Source organism: Saccostrea cucullata, unplaced genomic scaffold, assembly GCF_032062105.1.
Source record: "Saccostrea cucullata isolate Sc308-1 unplaced genomic scaffold, CSIRO_AGI_Scuc_v1 ctg20, whole genome shotgun sequence".
Taxonomy (NCBI): domain Eukaryota; kingdom Metazoa; phylum Mollusca; class Bivalvia; order Ostreida; family Ostreidae; genus Saccostrea; species Saccostrea cuccullata.
In genome coordinates, this window is record NW_026936980.1 from 243,965 (window position 1) to 267,513 (window position 23,549).

At 32.7% G+C, this 23,549-nt stretch overlaps 4 protein-coding genes across 6 annotated transcripts in view; 1 reads left to right on the plus strand and 3 right to left on the minus strand.

The window, feature by feature from the left end:
* The first annotated feature begins 5,699 nt into the window (after positions 1–5,699).
* On the plus strand, positions 5,700–8,174 carry LOC134246963 (Kv channel-interacting protein 2-like). The gene is made up of 6 exons (XM_062729309.1): positions 5,700–5,703; positions 5,994–6,045; positions 6,779–6,897; positions 7,162–7,335; positions 7,870–7,913; positions 8,075–8,174. Exons 1-6 carry the CDS (start codon positions 5,700–5,702, stop codon positions 8,129–8,131), a joined length of 450 nt encoding a protein of 149 aa, XP_062585293.1. The 3' UTR covers positions 8,132–8,174.
* LOC134246953 (steroidogenic acute regulatory protein, mitochondrial-like) lies at positions 8,059–9,348 on the minus strand. The gene is made up of 4 exons (XM_062729299.1): positions 9,259–9,348; positions 8,983–9,164; positions 8,468–8,561; positions 8,059–8,377 (listed from the first exon to the last, which is right to left on the minus strand). The coding sequence occupies exons 1-4, from the start codon at positions 9,313–9,315 to the stop codon at positions 8,267–8,269; spliced, it is 444 nt and encodes a 147-aa protein (XP_062585283.1). The 5' UTR covers positions 9,316–9,348; the 3' UTR covers positions 8,059–8,266.
* On the minus strand, positions 9,344–13,747 carry LOC134246964 (uncharacterized). Its single transcript, XM_062729310.1, has 5 exons — positions 13,630–13,747; positions 12,691–12,750; positions 12,534–12,609; positions 9,491–12,090; positions 9,344–9,354 (listed from the first exon to the last, which is right to left on the minus strand). The coding sequence occupies exons 1-5, from the start codon at positions 13,745–13,747 to the stop codon at positions 9,344–9,346; spliced, it is 2,865 nt and encodes a 954-aa protein (XP_062585294.1).
* A 4,077-nt stretch (positions 13,748–17,824) lies between these two features.
* LOC134246975 (E3 ubiquitin-protein ligase Arkadia-like) overlaps positions 17,825–23,549 on the minus strand; it is a 29,311-nt gene continuing 23,586 nt past the window's right edge. Inside the window, exons 15-17 of one of the 3 annotated variants that reach the window (XR_009987744.1) lie at positions 22,564–22,646; positions 20,008–21,497; positions 17,825–19,977 (exon numbers count right to left, since the gene is read on the minus strand). Coding sequence is in view for 1 of the 3 variants with exons in the window: in XM_062729324.1 (XP_062585308.1) it covers positions 21,371–21,497; positions 22,564–22,646 (210 nt within the window). In the remaining 2 variants the exon portion in view is untranslated. Of the gene's footprint in view, positions 21,498–22,563; positions 22,647–23,549 lie in introns of all 3 variants that reach the window. The other 2 variants (XR_009987745.1, XM_062729324.1) reach the window with 2 other exon arrangements.

Sequence of the window (23,549 nt, forward strand, 5' to 3'; positions counted from 1 at the left end):
TAAATACTTTTCAGTTAGATATTTATATGCTGCTAATTTACCCCTTTTTAATTACTTATATAGAAAGCCAACATTTCGATTTATGATAAATGCAATGACTACAATTTTTCAACCCTCAAATTCCTTTATTTAAACAGCAATAACACCTCGTTTTAGAAATTGTTCAGACGTTGAGCATTCTCTTGCGTATCGAATCAATTAAGAAATACATTGTATAAACCTGTGTACGAGGATAATATTTCTCAGTTGATTCGATACAAAAGAGCATGCTCCAGATATGAAAAATTTCTTAAACAAGGTTATTTATTGACAAACAAGTTAATAAAACAAGAATATTAAGTCATTTTAAAGGCATCATTTTATACGTTGCATGATCGATACAATGACCATGTTAGCAAATACAAGTTATCATTAATTCAATGCTGACTGACGCTTTTATACTAATTATTATGCATTATTCACACACTGACTTGACCACGGATTTTCTCGTTATTCTCCGATCATGACAAGGATCACACTGCTGGTATGACCGATCGGCAGGGGGTGCTCACTCCTCCCTGGCACCTGATCCCACCTCTGATGTTTTGGAAGTCCGTGTTTGTGTCTGCTTCAAATTCGTATTGTTTAAAGAACTTATGAGCTTGAATATTGTTAGTTATTTACATTCATTTCATTTTTGAAACTCTTCCCTTTCAAAAATGAAATACGAGTTAACGAATAGTAATAAAGGTTTAACGTCCATTGAACAATATAAATTGTAAGCAGCGAAAACACACAACTCTGAAATATCAAAGACTGATCAGGAGCCACGGATTTTTTTTTGTTTTGTTTTTTTTTTTTTTTGGAATAAATTCTGCCTCATATGAAAACAAATTTAACATAACTGAGCATACATGTGTGTATTCAAAGGGCATTCCAACGGACTGCTAAAAGATTAAATCTTATTTGATTTTATTTACATTTTTATTTTCGAAAAAAAACCCATCAATACTCATATTCAAAGTCCTTAAACAAGTGACACCAAATCCATCCATTTTATTTTTTATCTGTTGAAATTATAACATTGTAAAATTATTTGAAAGAAAAAGAAAACCAGTGGCAGTTTTCATAATTTAGTCTTCTTTGTGCTGAAATATCTTCTTCACTTGAAAAAAATTGCCGTCCCATCTCTAGTAAAAAAAAAAAAATCAAAATTTTATTGTTATTTCTTTATCAATAAATTCTTTGTCAAATTGACGATATTTTATATTATGTATTTATTTGAAAATTGAATGCACTTTGACTGAGATTTAACATTGCAGAAATCATATTGCATTAAAAAGTGTTATGTCCATGGGACATAACACTTTTTTCTACACCTTATTAAAAACAGATTGAGGATATTTAAATTAATACGATTAATACAATAAGTTAGAGAAAATATGATAACGTGCACCGGACTTCCCAGGTGAATATATACAGGATATTCAATATTTAGTGGTTGGATATAGAACTGATTTCACGAGTAGGACCATTTTTCAAATATATATAATTATTTTCAATGAGTGTGAAGCACGAATGAAAATATAGAGAAAAATACTGTCTCACAAGTGAAATAAATTCCACATTCAACTACAAAAATTGAATTTTCTGTCTTTTCATTTCCTTGGATTTCTGCCTTTGCCAAGAGCTATCTTTTTGTAATACTGTGTCAAAGGCTACATGACGTTATAGTTGAGCCTTTGCGGCGTCATAGCTGATTGATTCGAGATTTGAAAAATTATAATATATATATAAACATGGATTTCAGTAACATATTTGCAGGAATTTTGGCAGTTTTTGTCTCTTTCGGGATGGTTTATTTACTCTCTCTCTATATAAGCCAAGAAGTATTTTTACAACATTTTTCGTTATGGGTAGGAAAATCGAGAGTTAAACCGCACCTCTGATATTCTGCCACACTGGGAAAGGATTTCATTTTGACATTTTGATGTCCATTCACACTATGACAGAATATCACATTTATTCAATAAATAATTTACAGTATTTAAGTGTTGAAAATATAATTAAACATTTTTTCAACATTGGACCAAAAATAGAACAAAAACACCATATAATTGATGAAGACATTTATTTAACTTGCTTCCGACTTCAAGGTGAATCTGTTCTACATAGCACAAAAATAGATCAAAGAAATTTCTCTAATGTCCCAAAAGCAAATCAAACTCCGTGTATTGATTCTTGCATTCATGCAAGAATACAACTATTTATTTTAATCCCGCGTTTTCTACTAGTAAAAACAAATGAGAAAGATGATCAGGTTTGCTTAATGTATTTGTAACATTAATTAAATCAAATGACAAATTTGTTGCTGTTTTTCAGTCAACTAAAATTATTGCTGGTTTTGAGGTTAATACGATGATTAACACCCCTGCAATATTAACCGAGACCAAAGAGCGAGGTAAATACAGACATTTTTCTTCGAAGGACTAAATCATTGTATTGATCAGAAACCCATCTATACGTGTAATTGGTTAATTACATTGGTCCCCTCTATGCCACGGACTAAACTTAATGTAACCTTTACAGAATCTTTATTACACAGCGCCATTTTGCACCCACCACCTTCTGTGTTTAGACTATGTAATCTTTGTAATAATGGACAAATAGCTGATGAGTATCACTACATTTTAGAATGTAAACATTTTTCCGAATGTAGAAAAAAAATATCTTCCCAGTAAATATTGTAATAGACCAAATTTTTTCAAATTCTCAGAATTGTTGTCGTCTGCTGACTACAAAGTATTAATTAAACTATGCAGTTACATAAATAGAGTATATGAAAAAGTCTGTCCTCCATAATTATTTATGTTACTTTATATGAATGTATTTCCGCCATCTCACGTGTATCTTGTATTTTATTTTTTGTATATATTGTACATATATTGTTGAACCTCATGTACCATTGATATGGTTTGAGTGAATAAATTGAACTTGAACTTGAAAAATAGTAGTGTGTAATATACATATACTTAATATATAGATATTTTAAATTTAATGTAAATGAATCAAACTACATGTACCATAATAGATAAAAGTATAAAAAGCTTGATCCCCTCTATGATATACTTAGCCCTACCTGTATACATATATATAGATAATACCTGAGGGCGGTTCAAAGGTTTTGGAGTATTGTTGATTCTTATTGGTAGTTTGGTTGTGAAGTTGTTTTTCATTGGTTTTATTCTTATGGTCAGTGGTTTTACCGCCAAAATATTTATTCTTTGTTTTGTTGAGTAATGACCAAGACTGATTTTATACAAAGCGGTAAACATCACACATTCATGTGGTAGCCTTTCCCCAAAGAATGGTGAGGAATTATTTATTTTAATTAGATATATTTTTTAAACCTTTATATGGGAGAATATATGTAAAGTCTATATATCAGTTGTAAGAGTTATCTCCCTTAATTGAGAGTGAATGTACATATATAAAAATCATCTATAATATATCATTACTGATATGTTACCTACGAAAGCTACATGTATAGATGATGTATTATGACTGAATTTATGTGATATGATATTGTTGTTTTATTATATTTCAGGGCTACAACTTTTATATACTGCTCACTGTGTCTAAATAAATAACCTGAACCCTGACAGAAGGGTTTTTGTCTATTATATACACGCCCTATTGTTATATATGCTTCAATCGGACAGATATATGGCGTATTCAATGGCAAAACATAGACTTTGCAATTATATCCATAAGGTAGAGGGTGAGGGCAAGGATGTCATTTCCAAGCTCAGTGCACGTAGTACTTCTACTTTTGCACTATTCCTTATCGACTTATACATTATACGTACCAATGCATTGTGGACTTTGGTATGAGAAAGTCAATATCTATTACTTGTTAGTAATGATAAGATTCTGAAGATTATATTCAAGGTCATTTGAATACAATTTCCTTTCAGATATAATTTATCTGTAACACAATGCATTACGTGTATTTTACTTGCATGAGACAATTTAAGATCTAAAAAAAATATCAGAAAGGGAGGCTTTGTAAATTTGAAGATATCGTTTTTCACATTTTTCGACGTCATAACTCCCTTTTTAATTAATTTCTCAATTTCTTTGTGTTAACTGCACATGTAATTCTTTAATATACTGAAAGGAAAAAGAAACGCAGGGTAAACTTTTGATGTGAATTAAATTTATTTTTTCTATAATATGTTTTAGCATTCATGTCTAACTTTTAAAATCATCTTTCAAAAAGATAAAACCAAAATCCCATTTGAGTTTGTCCAATAATTCATGAGTTATGGAAGCTCATATGATGATACCCCCCTAAAGTGAAAACCGAAAACTCTTATTTTCTTCAATGTCTCCCTAGTGCATCTGTAAGAGCCGTTTTTCTCATTTGCATGGAATTTCATCAAAGTGTTTATCTTTCAAACTCTGGCTATATTGGGCATTGGTAACCAAGCAGAAAAATGGGTCAAACGACACGCGCATGCGCCAGTGAGAGGAATACAACAGTAAGTTGACCAGCTCAAAAAACCAAATTGCCGAATTGTTTTCTTTCAATTTTCGTGTGAATGTAATGATTATTATAGTCTACTGTATAAATCGCAGTTTTTGTGGTAGAAAGGTGACGGTTTAAGAGATGACAGGACGAATAACCCGCTCGTAATATGGCTCTATTTCGCGTTAACGTCATCATCACGGTTGATTGAAAACCATTCCAGGCCCTCTCTGACAACGGGTAACAAGTTTTATGGGGAAAAATTTACAAGATACTGCTTTGTCAACCGTTGTTGCCTTTTTCAATAATTAGGCAATTCGAAAACAAGACCCCATTTGAACTTCTGTTAAGCGTACTAAGATTGGAAGAAATTCATGTTGTCTCTAAATATTGAAAATCGATGTGCATACCTCAGGTGCATCAAATAATGCAACAAGATTTGTTGACAAACTCGTCGTTATTAAATTGCACGTGTTTTGGGTTTTTTAGCGTTTTCCCTACGTGACGTCATAAATTTTACGGTTGAGTAGTTCTGAATTCTGATTTTGATGCACAGTAACTAAATTTCTCTTCTGACAAATTTTCGTAATTTTCGGTCATGTGGTCAAATTTTAATCGAAAATTATGCTACCCTGCGTTTCTTTTTCCTTTCAGTATACTACAGGGCACAGCGATATAAAAGTGAGCATAACAACTGAAAAGCTAGTACATATAATTGTAACAACGGGTAATTGTAATAGTGAAAACCTTACAAATTAAATAATTAGTTTTAATGCTGGAGCTTTTTTTCTGAGACTACAAAAATCTTTTACATTTTTTTTTACAAGTACATCTAGGTGTAGAAGCACGTTGAAGTTTGCCATACACTTGTCCATGTTATGAACATTTGCAATATTTGAACATGGAAAGGGCCATGATATACTTTTTAGATTATAAAGCAAAATATGTATATTGTGATATATAATTGAATTAACGTTTTATGAATGACTGAATATTCCGCCATGCGTCTAAGACTATTTCATTATCTGGGGTCTGGACTCAAGATCACGAAATTTAAAATTGGAAAAATCAAGTAAAAATTATCATGATCTATCATCTGAAGAACACGTGTAAAGTGTAGGCCACGTAACAAACTGCACAAAGGCTTAGTTATATGTCACAGAGATAGGACTGGAACAAAGAACTCAGAATGTGTAAGTAAGAAATGAAAAGTTATTGTCCTTTGTAAAATAACAAACAACATTCAGATAATCTTTTAGAAATTGATGGATTAATGAAATATTAAAACACCAAAAGTTAGAACATATTCTTTATAAAAAAGATTATTGCAAATGAAATTTCAAATACATAGGTATCATCAATCTGTTCGTAATGATATAATATTTTAACTTAAAAATTATATATCCATGCTTTACAAGAAACTGAATTTTGAAATTTAATTTGAAATAAATGACATTAAATTATTTTCTTCATTATGTTTTAGTGGTCCGGATTGCCGCTGTCTGTGTCTTATTGATTGTCCAGGAAGTTCTGGGGTCAGTATGTGGTCAAGATCACTTGTCTTACAATCTTAATCTCCCCTTCCATCACCATCTTTTCTGTTTTTTGAGGTCCGTTAGAGTACCTTTTTTAACTCATGGTGAGATGCCAATACTTGCCGATGGAGGGCTTCAACAAATATAGACTTGAACTCGGCTCTTAATTAAGGCCTTCGAGCATATAGACACTTTGACATCAGAAGATTCAATCAGTCATTTACATGCCTTGTCATTGGTCATCTACATTCTGTATATATACTCCAAGACTGAATAAAAAGACTACTTCTAAGACACGACAGGTTATTAACAAACAAAACGATGATACAGAGGATTCAAAACTTTCTTTAAAAATTAACATTTTGCAAATACAAATACATATACTATGCCTGATCCCTTGTCCTTGTCTACAAATCAAATCTGCCGTTAAGAAGAATTATGACTGATACTTTTATAGAAACTGTTAGACTATTATTTTTACACTGAACTGTGACGAAGTGAATACGGTTTTTTTTCTTTTCAGAGGTCTGTGTTGACCCTGTTTATAAATCGCTGATAACTGTTTATTAGATTCATTTCTCATTTTTATCTAGATAAACATGATAAAGGAACAGTACTAGTATTATTAAGTGTAAAGTATCGCAACTCACGCATTAGGGGACGTCGAATAATGCAATGAATAATACACTTTTTAAACTTTTAAAATTCTTTATCGTCATTTTTTTTATAACAGGGCTGGTATGACACTGGAACAAATGTCAGCACAGGTAGTTCATAGAGTGAATCCCAAGGGTTCCCACGTGACCTATGACGAACTACGTCACTTCCTCGATGTCAACTATGACAGGAATCGTGAGTAAACATTAATAGTAACGGATTATATATGTTCAAAACTTAAAAACAATGTCTAATTAATTATATAAACAAAAAATTTCAGCAATTTTGTATAAAGGCAGTCAGTTCATCAAATTCAGTTTCTATTGGAAAAATAATTAAACACTGCGTCTGATTAGCATTAAAAATAATTAGGCCTACTAGTACCGTGAAGAGTTTCCACTATTTTCATATGATTGATAAAATTTATGAAATCATTAAAATCTTCACAAATATTTACAGATGACGGATGCGTATCTTATAGCGAGTTTACAGCGGTGTGGACGGTAATCTATCACGACTCCATAGAAACATCGACCCAATTCGTCAAAAACATGGATATGGATCATGACGGGTGTTTGGATGATATCGAGGTTCTAGTGAACGGGGCCAGAACTAATCACCATGCTAAAATAGGTAGAGAGTCGTGTTAGCTTGCATTATCTTTTCATGTGCAGTTACATGTTTTATATTGAATGAAATGATCACCACCAAAAAGGAATCGAATAAAAATTTCCTCAAAATTCTTATCTGATATAGATTATACAATTTATCCAAGGTTTAACCCCTTTATCCCGGGGATATCACTCATTGGATTTTTCATAACCCAAAATTGTGACGTCACAATGGGTTTTGTGTGACAGTGATGGAGTAAAGTAACAGCAGATTCCTACATAAAAACATTGATAAAAATAAGTGATGTACGGAGCATGGAATTAAAAAAAATCTTCCATGATGGGAGATCAAATATATAAATTTGCCTCTATTTTGAATATGACTTTACATTGTGAATATCTTAAAAGACAGGAATTCCGTTTTACTTGTCCCCCTTTTATTTCTCTGTAAAATTCATATCAACCATATTTACCAGCAAACGCGAATCACTCAAATCTAGAGTTCTAAAAATTAAGAATATCTCTCTGATTTGTTTTGTTCTGTAAATATCTGTAGGTTATCCTATGGGATCCCATGACCTTGCTCATGTATTGGAAGTTGTGAGTATTTGTTAACAAAAATTCTAATACCTCCAATGTTAACCAAAGAAAATATGCTTTTAAAACATATTTACTTTCATAATCAGTTCAAAATTACAAACAGAAAATTGTTAGCATTCCTGATAAAAGCAAACTATTTCACTGATTGTTATTTCAAACAGTACCATCCCACAGTGAGCGCAACAGGAAGTACACCCGACCCAGGAGTTGTCGGTTAACTTCCTCAGGACAAGCGGATGAATACAACAGCCAGTGAAAAAGATGTATCAATCACAAATAAAGAAACTTTTCCACTGCTCTCCATTACTGGTTAACATTCAAATGGCATTCTGTTGGAATATGTAGTTCCTTCCTCATGAGCTTTTTCGTTTGAGTGTCTTTGCATGTCCTCTTAGACTTCTAATGAATTTTTTCTGACCGTGCATAAAGCCCAAGTCTATAAAATATTGAGGAACCCAGCCCAACTGAAAAGAACAAGAGATGCTTAGAGGTAAAACACAAGCTTGACAAAAATCTACTCATGTCTGTTACTATAACAAAATTGTATTACATGCCTTTAAATCGACTGCAAAGAACCAGACAAACGTGCTTCTGTCGGGGTCATCTTTATTGGGGATATACATCATCCCTGACGGATACAGGTGGCCACTGAAACAGTGTTCAAGAACGTTTTATTGGCGATTTCTACATCAGATTTTCAATTTTTGAAGAAAGATTTATTTTTGAATTTATTTAATGAATATGTAGCGAATATAACAAACGTTGTTATCATTTAGAGACATGTTCCAAACCTTATCATAGAAATAAGTATGTATAGCTATATGATTTATTTTTAGCTTCATTCTAGCTGTTTTCACAGTACTTGTACATTTACTGTGAAGTCATTCATTTTTTAAAGTTAACCACAGACAGATAAAAACGAACTTTAGATCAACCTTAAACCTAATTTGTCTGCAAATAAAGTAAAATCTAATCTACATATACATGTGAATATTAAAACTTTCGCATGTACTCGATATTCATGGCAAATATATTACATGTAGGTGAAAAAACGTTTAGGTTAAATTACGTCACAATGTCCTCTGGATCCGGGAACTTGGGAGACATAAGTGATGACGTAGCGAGATTAAACTTTCCGTTCCTCTTTGACCATTGTCTGGCCAGAAGGAGTGACCGAGCTGACATCAGACCAGCGATTTCGTGCATTGTTTGACGAACCACATCCGTACAGGAGTTCACTTGTTCTAGCAGCTGGAAGAATTTTTAAAGCTCTGTGCTTATACCATTGGAAGCTGTATAAATCATAGAAAGTCCATTGAAAATGCTTGACTAAATATACTGTTACCTGGACTTCTTTCATGTCTTTGTTCCAGTTGGCTGTATCATTCACATTGATCACCATATCCTCCCACAACACGCGGGCGCTGATATCAACATCTGCCTGTGAAACAAAAAGCAATAAAACAAACACAGAAATTACCACCTTCCATAATGGGTTAGCTTTTTTTTTGATAAGATAAATTTCTTGTACAGTGTATTTGATGAATGTAATATTCTCAATGTACTTACTGTGATACGATAGATTTTGAGGCCCCATTTGTAAATGTATTTGGAGTGGATTGTAATATTTTCTGAGGTGTCTTCTTCCTCTACCGACCATCCCCTCGTGTCCTCATCAAGTTCCGCCAGCCCACTGGTCGCTTCTACTCCAATCTTGTAGAACTCCATCTTTTCAGGATTTAGATCTGTTCGAGGACATTTTAAGGGAACCTTCCATTGATTTCTGTTGTCATTTGAATTTTTCATTGGCGATTTGGTTTTTTCTTGCTGTGCGATAATGGGTTCTGTTGTTGTGAGTTGATTTTTTCTAGTGCTTGTACTAGAGTTTGTCGATGTTTCTTTTCTCGTACTTGTTGAATCTAACACTCTTTTTGACGTTGTTTTCTTTCTTGCTAATGGGTCCTGAACATTAGAACCGTCTGTAGGTTGTGGTGTCTGTCTGTTCGCTGGAATTACTTTGTAAGTTGATTCTGATTCAGAATCTTCATTTCTTTTGATCTCAATTGTTGTCACCGGTATAATAGAATGATCTGATGAAAACTTACGTGACTTTGAATAAAGTGTATAAAGTGGACTAGAACGATATGTAGAGGGCAGCCTTGGAGTTGACGTGATGGTATAAAGATCATAAGTGGTTGACATTGGAGGTATTTCATTTCCCAGTATTGTAGTATCAGCCATTCCTTGGGATCTGATTGATTGTTTCTCATTTTCCCGAGTTTGTGTTAAAATTGAGATATGTGAAGGAGTTGAAGAGGATGACCCTGAACCCGATTCTGTTGTCTGTATCGTGTGAGGTTGTGATTTTACAAACGTTTTTGATGAACCAGAAGAAGTCTGTGTTACTTCTGAACTTGTTCTTGTTGATAGTGCGTTTTGCGTCACTGTGTATTCTTTGGATAGCTGAGGATTATTTAATGTTCCCTGAGTTTTCAGTAACGATGACTGTGATACAGAATTGGTGGATTTTATAGTTTGAGGCGATGACGATGAGGAGATTCTAGACTGTGGAGATGTAGTCGATTTTACCTTAGAAATTCCTTTTAATTTTGTTGTTTTTCTGGACGTTTTCCCAATGTTGTGAACTGACAATGAATCATAGAATCTCCTTGTTGTTGGTGTTTCTGAATAATATGTCGATTGTGTTATTGGTGATTTGGATGTTATTGATCCCTGCGTTGTTAAAGTGGATTTGTTTGTTGTTGGTGGTGGTGTACGTGTTGTTAGTGCTACTGATGATTTGGGTGTTTTTGGTTCATCTGTTGTTATTTTATTTGATGATTTTGTTACTGTATGCGTTGTTGATGTTGATGATGATTTCAACGTTGTTGACGTATATATTGTTGGAGTTGATAATTTACTAGTTGATGTAAGTGTTGTTGGTTTTCTTGAAAATTTGGCTGTTGATGTGCTTTTTGTTGTTAGTGTTATTGGTGGTTCGACTGTTGCTGAAGGCCTGATTGCTTGTGTAGTTGTTGACCTTACTAGTGATATTGTTGTTGGTTTTCCTGAGGATCTTTTTGTTGTTAATGAGAGTTTTGTTAAAATCAACGATTTTGGTGTTGAAATTTTTGTTGTCATTTTCGAGGACTTATTTGTTGAACTAGATGATTTTATTGCAGGTTTTGTTGATAATTTTGATTTTGGTGTTGAAATTCTTGTTGTCATTTTCGAAGACTTATTTGTTGAACTAGGTGATTTTATTGCAGGTTTTGTTGATAATTTTGATTTGCTTCGTATTGATGTTGACTTCTTTTTCGTTAATAGTGTTGAAGTTGATATCGATGGTGCATTAGATAGTTTCTTCAATTGTTTTTTAATAGATTTTGATATTTGTCCTGATGATGACCATTTTGTTGAGAATATTGGTAATTTTATAGTTACTGATGTCGGATGTATTGTGAATGTTACTGTTGATGGTGTAAGTGATCTTTTTGTGGTCATTGAAGATTTTATTGATGTTGATGATGATAATGAGCTTTCTTCTGGCGGTTCTGTTGTTGACGATTTTGTTGTTAATGATATATTTTCTACTGAAGATATTTTAGATGAGTGTACTGAATTTGATGATGATTTTATAGATGATAATCTTGTTGATTGAGATGTTGATGTCTTTTTCATCAATAATGATGATTTTGCTGTTAATGTTGATGATTTTCGAGGGAACAATGTTGCCCTTTGTTTTGGAGTTGACGATGTTTTGTTCCCTTTTTCTGATAAAGGGGGAGACTTGCTGACTACAAATTCTCGTTTTCCAGATTCTAGATTCTTTCTTGATTTTATTATGAGGGAAGAAACTAACGTATATCCATACGTGTTTGAAACTGAATCAGCTTTCACTGATGTAGACACTGTCATTGGATGAAAACTGGCCTTTGTAGCCATGTTAAGCTTAAACGTCCTTGTATCTTCCAGTAAAGACTCTTTTGCAGTCTTCATGTTAGATAAATTATCATTTTCTAAAGAAGATGTGGTGAGATTCACATTAGGTTTTTCGTTGATCTTTTTATCACTTGTGTATAGCTGCTTTGTTGTCACTATTATCCCTTGTTCCTCTAAAAACTGAAGCTCAAGATTAGGATTTTTGTCCCTTTGAAGTGTGTGCTGCTGGTATGTCCTGAAAAGTATCATACTGTTACACACAGTAATGGGGCTATAGATTGTTGTTGAAAGAATCACTACAGTGCATCGAGAACTGCATCAAATTGTTTGAATTAATCAATTCTGTTGATATACAGTATTTTTGCTATATGCATTTTCTCCTTAAATTTAAACTGGGTTATTACTTGTACGTAATATTTGACTCTCTGTATTCATTTACTGTGAAACCACAAATTTTCTTGGGGGTTAATTTTCCTTGTTTTCGAGGTATGACGAGACCCAAGAATTCATGTCCACCACGAAATGTAAAATATTACATACATAAGTACTCATCAATTCTTGATCCACGAAATCAAATCCACACGAACCAAGAGATTTTCCTCAAACCATGAAAAATTGACCCCACGAAAATATGTGATTTTAGTGTATATAAGTATTTATTATTAGAACATTTCTTACGTTTTTAAAATGTTGATGATTCCGAACATGACGGCTGCCATTGCAATAGATACAATAATGGTGAGAGGGATCCATCCTAAACAGCAAAGAACAATAAACGTTATAATGCTGATCAGCCCAGTGATTTAAAACTATAGAAGTGTACGAGGGTACATACCTTTTATGCAGTCCGAGTTGTACCTATACTTTTCTCTCTTCTTTTCACACGAGTGATCATCTAGGAAATAAAGAAATTTTCATAATTTTATGCAAGCTGATTTTTATTTCAATTTATTTATTGATTTTAGTTTGATTTTCATCAGTTTTACTTCTATGTAAGTCAGTAGTTTGAGCACCTTTACTGACGTCATAAGGCTCACTGAACGACTAACCAGAAAATAATTTATTCTTGCAACAATGAGAAATGATTCTAAAGTGAATTCAGACTAATAATTTTTGGTCTGATCGTCTCTGAATACCATTGTCATTTTATCGTGTCAGTGCTTTCCTCCGTTGTTTACTTTTAACACTTAATCTACGATCTTTTGAGATTTGTAATGATTGGGAGGTATACATAAGATAAACTTTTATCTGATGAATTATTTCAGTGGGTCAAGGTATGTAACTTGACATTGTGTTACACACGTATAGAGAAATACATAACATAAGCATAATGCATATCATTGGTGTAGGAAACACTCTATACATCTAAAAAGAGTATTAATTATCAAATTCCACTATTAATTGAAATATAACATATATTAAACATGTTAAACACGATATTAGATTGGTATATGCATATTTTTCTATCGACTTAAAAATGTTAAAGACCAATGAAATTGATATCTTTCGGACTCCATAAAGATATACATGTACAGTTATTAAACTATGTATTTGTCTTTTTATTCTGTACACAATGTTCTCTGCCAGGTTAAAAAAAAACATTTAACTTAATTAAAAGGCATAGCCAAAGCAGTAATGCTATTTCGTGGTCATTTTCCTACACTTAACGTAAAATACAACTAATAAAAAGTATATTTCAATTGGATTCTTCGTGAAGGATGTGAAATGCAATATATCAATTCTGTGATCCTTGTCAAAACCGAATTCTACTCACCGTTACGTTGTAGGAAGGGATCGGTCTCCATGGGAACATGTATCCCTGCTTCCTTTGGGGGATCCATCATTCGGTGACCCTCGTCCATCATTCGGTGACCCTCGTCCTGATTCCTCATCACTTTCCTCCTGAGGGATACTTCCGTTAGGCGACCCGTGGAAAATTAAGCCTGTGTTACAACCTTTCATTATTTAATGATCTTCCTTTGGACCATATATTCCGTTATCATCACCATTGTACATTGGGTGTTTGCCCAGTGATAAAGAGGTGTTAGTCTCTTCTCCAGTTTATTAGTGCAGTCATCAATGAAAAATTAAAGCCCGTTCGTTGATCTTCTTACATATACACCCACTCATCTTGTGCAAGAACTAAAAGACATTGCATTCGATATCACACGGTGAAATGTAGTTAAAAATCAATAGGCCTAACAACGGAGAGACGATTTAAATAAGCACTTTATGTTTTTTTTTTTCGTTTTTTTTTTAAATTCCTTTAAAACACCTGCGAAATAAATGCAGATCTTTAACTTTTTCAAATTTTTACGCAAAAACAATACAGAAAGCACTCTGAACAACAATTAGTATGAAAAGAAAATCAGTCAGCATTTGACTTCAAGATAAATTGTATTTGCTGACAAGGTCATTGTATAGACCACAGAACTTACGAAATGATGACTTTAAACGAGGCTGCTGATATTCTTGTTTGACCAACTTGTTTGTTACACGTATGTAATAACTAACTTCATTTTTTTTTAGAATTGTTCATAAGCAGAGCATGCTCTTGCGTATCGAATCAACTCAGTGAGTTTCATACTGCAAGTATGAAAAGTTTTTTAATCAAGACATGCTACTGACAAATAAGTTAATGTAACAAGGGTTTCTTAAAAGTCAGCTTTTCACAAACGTTTTAATGACCTTGTTAGCAAGTTTAACCTATGTTTGGGTTATATTTTGGCTGACTTGTTCCTTACCAATTATAATGCTTTTGTTCTTCAACTGCATTAAAAACCAGAAGTCTCTGATGAGACTATAGCTCTACTGGTCTGTATGTATAACAAAGGATAAGTAGCACTTGGATTTGAAACTTTGCAACCGGCAGCAATAATTAAAATTATATATCTTAGTGTAGTCTACTTGTGTGCCAAGTTATATTGAAATCATACCAAAACTGAAGGAGGGGTAGCGTTTTAAAAGAATTTCACAGAAAATTTTATTTTTAATAACCATGGCAACACCGTTCATAAAAATCAAAAACCAATGCACTAAATTATGTATCTTAGTGCAGTCTACTTGTGTGCCAAGTTATATTGAAATAAGACCAAAATTATAGGTGGGGTAGCATTTTAAAGGAATTTCACAGAAATTTTTGTAACCATGGCAACACCATTCATCTAAATCAGAAACCAATGCACTAAATTATGTATCTTAGTGTAATCTGCTTGTGTGCCAACTTATATTGAAATCAGACCAAAACTGTAGGAAAAGTAGCATTTTAAAGGAATTTCACGGAAATGTCTATTTTTAGTAACCATGGCAACACCATTCATCGAAATCAAACACCAATGCACTAAATTATGTATCTTATACCCCATTCATACGACAAAATATTTTGCTTATGTGTGCAAATTTACATCTGAGTAAAAATACACACGTAAGTAAAAGTTAATTTGCTATGTGTTCAGACGAGGTTTATGTACTGTAAGTAAATCCTTGTATTTTCATATAAAATAGAAGAAGATCCACAGATTTTTGTAGAAAATGGGTATTTTCTTACTTTTTGGGTATAAGACCAACTTTTGAATGTTCCTCAAAGAAAGTAGGGGGAAATCCTATCCATTTATTTTCTTTTTCGAATAAAAACGACTTAACGACGTTCGATCCTGATATTTAAAGTCTTAAACTTTTTTTGCCAAGTATATTTTTAGTTTCTACATACATAGCTTAATTGAAATTCAAATCAAAAAATGGGGGTCAATATGCTTCTTTTAGCGCCACAGTACATTTAGTATGACTTTTCTGCACTGAAATTTGTGTCTTGATTAAAAATTATATCTTCGACGTTTTCCCTCCAATATTTTTATCCAAATCGCTTCGCATAATCAATTATTTGACCTTTCTGAACTAATAAAATGTTATTTTTCCGGCATTGAAAATATAATAAGCAAGAAAATTATTTTAAAGTCTTAAACTTTTTCTGATTTTAAGCAAATCAAAGTTATCTTGAATATTTAGAAAAGAACATCAAAAGTGGGGGTATATGATGTACATTTTCAGATATTTAAAAAAAAGTGTGAATTTTACGTTAAAAAGGGAATATATTTTATATTTGTCACACTTTGTTGATAGAATTCATAAGAAATAATTTAATAGATATTTCAGAACCAGCATAACATATTTCACTGCAAAAAACAGCTTTGTGTGCAACTAGCATGGGAAAATAGGCATCCAAAATTAACAGTACTGTTATAGTTCAAATGAGAAAAAAAAACTGATCATTTTCGTCTAAAAAAACCTTCCGCCACAAAATATAGTCCCTAGCTTAATTCTACTTGAATGGAATTTAATCGCGATTTTTTCATTGAATATAGTTTAATTTGCATTGTAGAATTCAGTTTTATCGTTAGAACCTAAAACTGATGCTTAAATTTATGAATAAAAGGCCTGCGCGATATACGCTCAAAATATCAGGATCGAACGTCCTTAATAACTTTTTGGAAATAATTTACACACGAAAAATGAAAATTAATTAAATTCATTGTTTAAAGTTGGAAAATGCTTTGGCCTCGGTCCTTAAACTATAAAAGAGCCGTTGGGTGTTAAGAAAAAGATGTCTGACTACTGGTTGGCGTCTTCAACAGGACGACTGGAAATCTTTTTGGTGTTTGGAAATCTACAGTTCATCAAGTTTGCGAGTTTATTATGAAGAATCTGCTTGAATGTTACATGTATTTCCAAGAGAATGAAATGGGCAATCGATTTTTAAAAACTTCAAACTAAACAAATATGTGAATAGCAAATAAACACGAATCCCCTAGAAATTCATGGTAGGATCAGTTGCCAAGAAGAATACTTGAAATGCTTATTTTCAACAGTGTTGTTGAAATTTCTGTAACATCAATTCATATGTCAGTAGCTTGCCTTGGTTTAAATACAAGAAACGTAGAAGAAATTTAATCTGTAATGACACCGGGTGATTGATGCAATGCTTATTCCTAATGCAGCTCCGGAGCTTTTTTGCAAATTCAGCACGTTTTTTACAAATTCAAATTTATCTCAGAGGAGACTGGAGTTATAGTCTCGATCTTTTCAGAGTTGAAAAAGCCATTTGTGGAAAGAACCGTGCTTGTGCAACCTGGCGTAACACTTTAAAGCAGTACCCTTATCAAAACTCAATTTACTATCAGCTGTCCTTGAAGTACAGCAAAAATTACCATAAAAAGTTCAGTTTTTTTTCTTTTGCATTCTTTCCGCCATTTTAACAGACCGATGTTATACACCAATGCATAAACAACCTAAACAACATTTAAAATGGAGATTTATGCAATAAACAATACAAAATAGACTCATAAGTAAATTTGCTGCGTGTTCATAAGACAAAATCTACACACCAGAACTAATAATTTGCCACATGTATGCAAAAGTTAATTTGCACCTAGTCCTGACCATGTGTAAATTTACTCAACTGTGCAGAGTTTAAATGTGAGCAAATCAGTTCATACGACAAAAATTGCACATGTGAGTACATTTACTTATGAGTAAAATATACTTAGGTATGCAAATCATGTCGTATGAATGGGGTTTTAGTGTTGTCTACTTGTGTGCCAACTTATATTGAAATCAGACCAAAACTGTAGGAAAAGTAGCATTTTAAAGCAATTTCACAGAAATTTCTATTTTTAGTACATGTAACCATGACATTAAAATCTAAAACCGATGCACTAATATATGTATTTAATGTAGTCTACTTGTGTGCCAAGTTATATTGAAATCAGACCAAAACTGTAGGAGGAGTAGCGTTTTGAAAAATTGTTTACAGACAGCTGACAGACAGACAGACAGCTAGACAGACAGACGGACACCTTACTATCGCATGGTCTCTGACCAGTAGAGCTAAAAATATTAGCAACTATCAAAGTTAAAGACAAAATACCATCGACTTTGTTGTTGGGTATAAATTATAAGAAAAACTCCTCAAGTTATCAAATAGGTGTTTTTATTTTGACATGTTAATTGACAATATATATAAATGTAAATACATCACAAACAAATCACAAGAAGGGGAAAAATACAGTAAAAGTGTGTATATAATAATAAGCTGTTCATTAACAAGATACATTAATTAGTGAACAATTATAATCTCTGTTCATTTTATCTAATGCACATTTACAGTATAATTTCATGCCTTTACAAGGCTGTATCGATTTTTAATTTACATAAACATTTACCAGATGTTTTATATTATAATATACATAATTTTTTTTTCTTTGTTTATTCCAACTTACAGCATACAGATGCAGAAAAAACACCAGCTAGTATAAATTCAACCACTATCCAATATTATAAGTAAATCTTTGTTAATATACAAATCAACTGAAACAATATATATTATCAAATTTTTCTTTAAAAATTAAAAAACAAACCCATGTGTTTAAATTCTTAACAAATACTTCATCCGAGATTTACGCACTACAAAATTAATGTACAAACCAAAAAAATTCAAATTTAATCCCGAAAAATCAATGAGTTTCACAACTTTTAATTTACCACAACATCAAGTCCTTTTAGTTTTTTCTCTTTTTTTTTGCCATTTATGGCACCTGAATACCATATATCTAGACACATTTGAATATTTGGCTATTGTGAATCTGAATGCACAAATCTAACACTTCCCCAAAACAAGCCCTAAAGAAATTGTTAATAAGTGCACAACAAATTCATAATGATTTTACAATATATATCATGTAACACCAAGCTGAAAAATTGTTAATGGATTACTGATAGCTGTTAGATATTGGCAAGGACCCAATTAACATTCACTCCAGGAAAAAAAAAATAACAGCAGAGGTGTATTGACTTTAGAAAGAATAGCACATCACATACATACACATACCATTTAATAGTAGTACACATCTCAACACTACCCAACAAATGTAAATACTAGAAGGAATTGTGTTTTACCCATAACCATATAGTTTTGATATAAAAATCACTAGCTATACCACAACAACTATGGGTATACTGCACTCACCATCATATATATAAAACAAAAAAAATAAAGGTGTTTTTTAAAAGGTTATACTTCTAACAATACTTTTACTGGGGTTAGATAAAATCTGAAGTTCAGGTATAAAAAATCAAGGTTGAACTTCAGATGATATTTTTTTAATTGACAACCCATACACAGATTATATTAATCAACTCATTCAAAAAATAAATACAAGCATGGGGGGAGCAAATTATCACAGGAAGTTAGACCACCCTCGCAAGCCACAAGACAGAAATAGAGCGAGCAACCAGATTATAACCTGTGGTTCACAATGATGGCAAAAGGCAAACAACAGAGTACACAGGAATAACAAACCTATAATCAGGGATAAAAACAATAAAACAATTAGTAAACACCAAAACTAAGCAAGGACAGGCCTGAATATCTGGGTGTTGGGCCTACTAGGTTCTACCCAGGGTTGAAGAGCCACTCTACCCAATTTGATTATATGCAAAAGAGGTATACAATTGTTTACTACATATTCTGAAATGTCAAACAAACTTACCATCTCAATGGAATTTACTTGAGAGGTAAACTACACATGTATATAAAAATCTGCCCCTGACCAATTATTGCATCATGCTTAAAAAAAGAACACACTCTCTAAGCTAAAATACTGCTGCATTCAGGGACAATATATGCTTTTTAAATTGTCAGATAACCAGTTTCTACAACTTCAAAACTTGCACTTTTTGTATATTTGTCCAATTTTGAACTTGCAAGGGTAATTAGAAAATGCAAAAATATAGCGGGCCATCATATCCCTGTATTCATTATTCTGTGATGCTAAGAGGTAGGAAGACTAAACAGATAAGGCAATATATTCTACACACATTGACACAGCTAGATCACGTGACAAGGGCAGAAAATAAAGACCAAGGTCAAATGTAATTGTAGCTTAGAGATCATAAATTATAATATGAAGACCAAAACCATTGCAGACTATAGCGTTAAGACCCAAATACCTGCAGGCTATGCCTAAAGACCCAAATTACTGCAGACTATAGCCTAAAGACCCAAATACCTGCAGGCTATGCCTAAAGACCCAAACCACTGCAGACTATAGCCTAAAGACCAAAACCACTGCAGACTATAGCCTAAAGACCCAAATACCTGCAGGCTATGCCTAAAGACCCAAACCACAAGTAATCATAGTCTTAAGACCAAAATCACTACTGATTATAGCCTAAAGACCTAACTCACAGCAGGCTCTAGCCTAAAGAACCAAATCGCTTCTGACTATAGCCTAGACCCAAGTCACTGCAGACTATAGCCTAAAGACCCAAATTACTGGGGATCATTGCTTAAAAATCCAAATCACAAACCCCAAGTACAGGTGATCTAAGCCTACAGACCCAAATCACAGATGACTCAAACCAGCTTTGACCAGTTTAACAACTCAAACCACATAATATCATGAACAAACCTTGAGTGACAAAAGATTAAGTAATTAAAGATGTATAAAAAAAATGTGCTCTAGTATTAGTAATAGATTTTGTGAACATTGACTACAATATATTAGCACCTTCAAATAACAAATCAACAGCTATTGATAAAAGGATTTAAATGCAGAGAAGCAACTTTTTGTAAATATAGACTTATATATAAGCTAAAGCACCTCAATAACACACAAATACTTCAAAGCGAGGCACACTGTGGAACATCTGTGCAATGACTGAACTTATTGGTGTGCAAGATTTGTTCTTGTCTCCATGACTAAAAAGTTTTGAAACCATGAAAAAACAAACTCAGAATTTTTCCTAGAAGCCTGCAGAAAACTGTTTATAAACTATAGATATATAACAATGACTTTTTCTCCACAACATAGCTTAGTTGATTTCTTTTCAAAATTTGTAAACTTGAATTCAAAACATTACAAGTAAACTCAAACTGTTATGTACAGGTAACCATTAATCTATATAGAGGAATTTGTATAAAGCTATGATAACAAGCAGTTAAGTAAGCTAGCACTTCACATCACTGATTAGTAGGTGCAGAATAATCATAACTGTATGTTAAAAAACACCACTTTCTACATATACTCCTAACAACAAATATTTATGTGAAATTTGAGAATAGCTAACTTTTTCAGAATTCTTTAGACTTTTTTGCATTCTGCTAATTATTCTAAGCCACAATCATTAAAAAAATTCCATTACATTTCACCAGTAGCTCACATTGCACTTTTGGCAATGTGTAAAAGCTCTTTTTTAATTTGTTGATAAAACAGGCTCCTTTTCACTCTTCAATGCCATTAAGCTTCATTCCTTCAGCTGTCAATCATTGATAAGCCACAGCCCTTTGGCTGTCAATCATTGAGAAGTCACATCCTTTAGCTGTCAATCACTGAGAAGTCACACCCTTCAGCTGTCAATCATTGATAAGTCACATCCTTTAGCTGTCAATCATTGATAAGCCACACCTTCAGCTGTCAATCATTGAGAAGTCACACCCCTTCAGCTGTCACTTATAACTGTCACTCGTGTGCAATGTGTCCCTTGCTTCCCGCCTCTATGTCCACTCGACAGATAGGACATTTTTTGTTTGTTGTCAGCCATTGATCTACACACTGAATGTGGAATAAATGCATACATGGAAGGCGTCTGTAAAACAGAAAACAAAATTATCAATATGTATCACTAATCAAACATAACAGTTCAAGAACTAGGCATGCTAGCCTTTAAATACCACTACAGTAAAACTCAGTTAGAACGAAGTCACTGGGACCTGTGAAATTATTTGGCTATATCCATAATTTGTTATATCCATATAAGGAATTCATTAAAATTATACAGCTGGGGATCAAAGAAAACTTCATTATATCCGTGAATTCGCAATATCCGTGTTCGTAATAAACGAGTTTTACTGTACCATCTTTACACACTGATAATTTAACAAATGGAAATTTTGCTTACTTTAGGAGAGTTATAAAATATGGAATTGATAAATAGTTCTAAAACCACTGTCAAATGATTAGCTGCTTCTAATTACAACTCTTTTTGATAAAGGAGTTTAAATTTTGCTAATGAAATAAAGCTTGAACATCATGTATTTGAAAATAACAAGATGTCTGTGTGCCAATATTCACTGGTAATGCTTCTGCTCTTATGTGAATTTGGTATGGACAGACACATGGATAAACAGGAAGTATTCAAACTAAACTTCTGAAAATGAAACCATTGTCATTTTTATTGCATTTCTTCATATTGAAATTAGTTTAAAGCTCCCAGGAAGCCTGCTATTCTTTCAGCAGTCTGGTGGTCTAATTCAAAGTTTCAAACACCTCTTTTAAACATGTTAAAGGTAAGATGTTTTGAAATTTCTAATATTTTTCACCGATACATGTTGTAAATAAAGTAATGCAAGTTTCTTGAAAAAAATTCTCTGCTTTGCTTTGGAAACATTTATGAGAGTATAATGCATGACTTGCATGCTGGTAAACCAATTCAATGGACATTTGTTATCATGCATCTTTAATTGACTATATTCATACTTATGAAGAAGACTGGCACAGAAATTTACAACATTAATCACTTTTCTATGTCATGATACCAGTTTTCATCCAATCAAGCTTCAATATTGTTTTGATCCTACAGATGTTGACATCTCTGAACTTTAGTAGAGTTTATTGCATAAGAAAAGATAAAAATAACGTGTGATGTGATTTACCTGACATCTTCCTCCATCTCAAACTCACTCAGACAAATTGTACACTTCTCTTCCTGTTGGTCGTCATCCCCATCCTTCTTCATCTACAATATCAAGGTCAAATCAAGTTTAAATTAGGGTCATATCAAGGTCATATTAAGGTCAAATTAAGGTTATATCAAGGTCAAATCAAGGTCTCAACAAGGGTTAAATCAAGGTTATACTGAGGTAAAATCAAGATCAAATTAAGGTTATATCAAGGTCAGTCAAATCAACGTCATATCAGTCAAATCAAGGTTATTCAGTGCTCTATTCATTAATTCATAACAATAACATAACATAATTTCTTTTGTCTTCTTTGTATTCATTCAGTCATTGCAATTTATGTTATCTTCTAGCTCTGTTCAAATTAATTGGTAACCAGTCATATCAGAGTCAAATAATTATTCAGTGCTCTGTCACTAATTCAGAAATAACATAACATAATTTCTTTTGTCCCTTTGTATCATCAGTCAATGCAATTTAGTGTTCCCTTTCTAGATCCTGTTCAAATCTGGTAACCAGCTCAAAGCAGAAAATTTACATGTAATTAAAATCTATTTAATTTTCACTAATCCTTCTTTATTTTCATAAATGTAAAATGTCCAGACTGTTTAATTCATCAATAATTGGTGTATATTAAAAGTCTTCCTTTTTTTCAACATTTCTTCAAAGAGGTGAAGCCTCCTTAAAGTTTGGATCTAAACCTGAATTTTTAATACGTTTTTAAAAACAAACCATTTTAATAATAACTTTTTCAGCTTTAAACATGTAGTTGAGAATTAATTGTTGGTAGGGCATTTTATAAATAGTTGAAATTTCTATTAGTCAAACAAATGGGGGGGGGTTGCTCTACATATAGACAGGAGATGTACTGCAGTGTGGTCATCTACGAATGAAACTTATGACACAGAGATTAGATACACAGTACTCAGTGACTTCACAACTCTTACATCTCAAGTCTGACA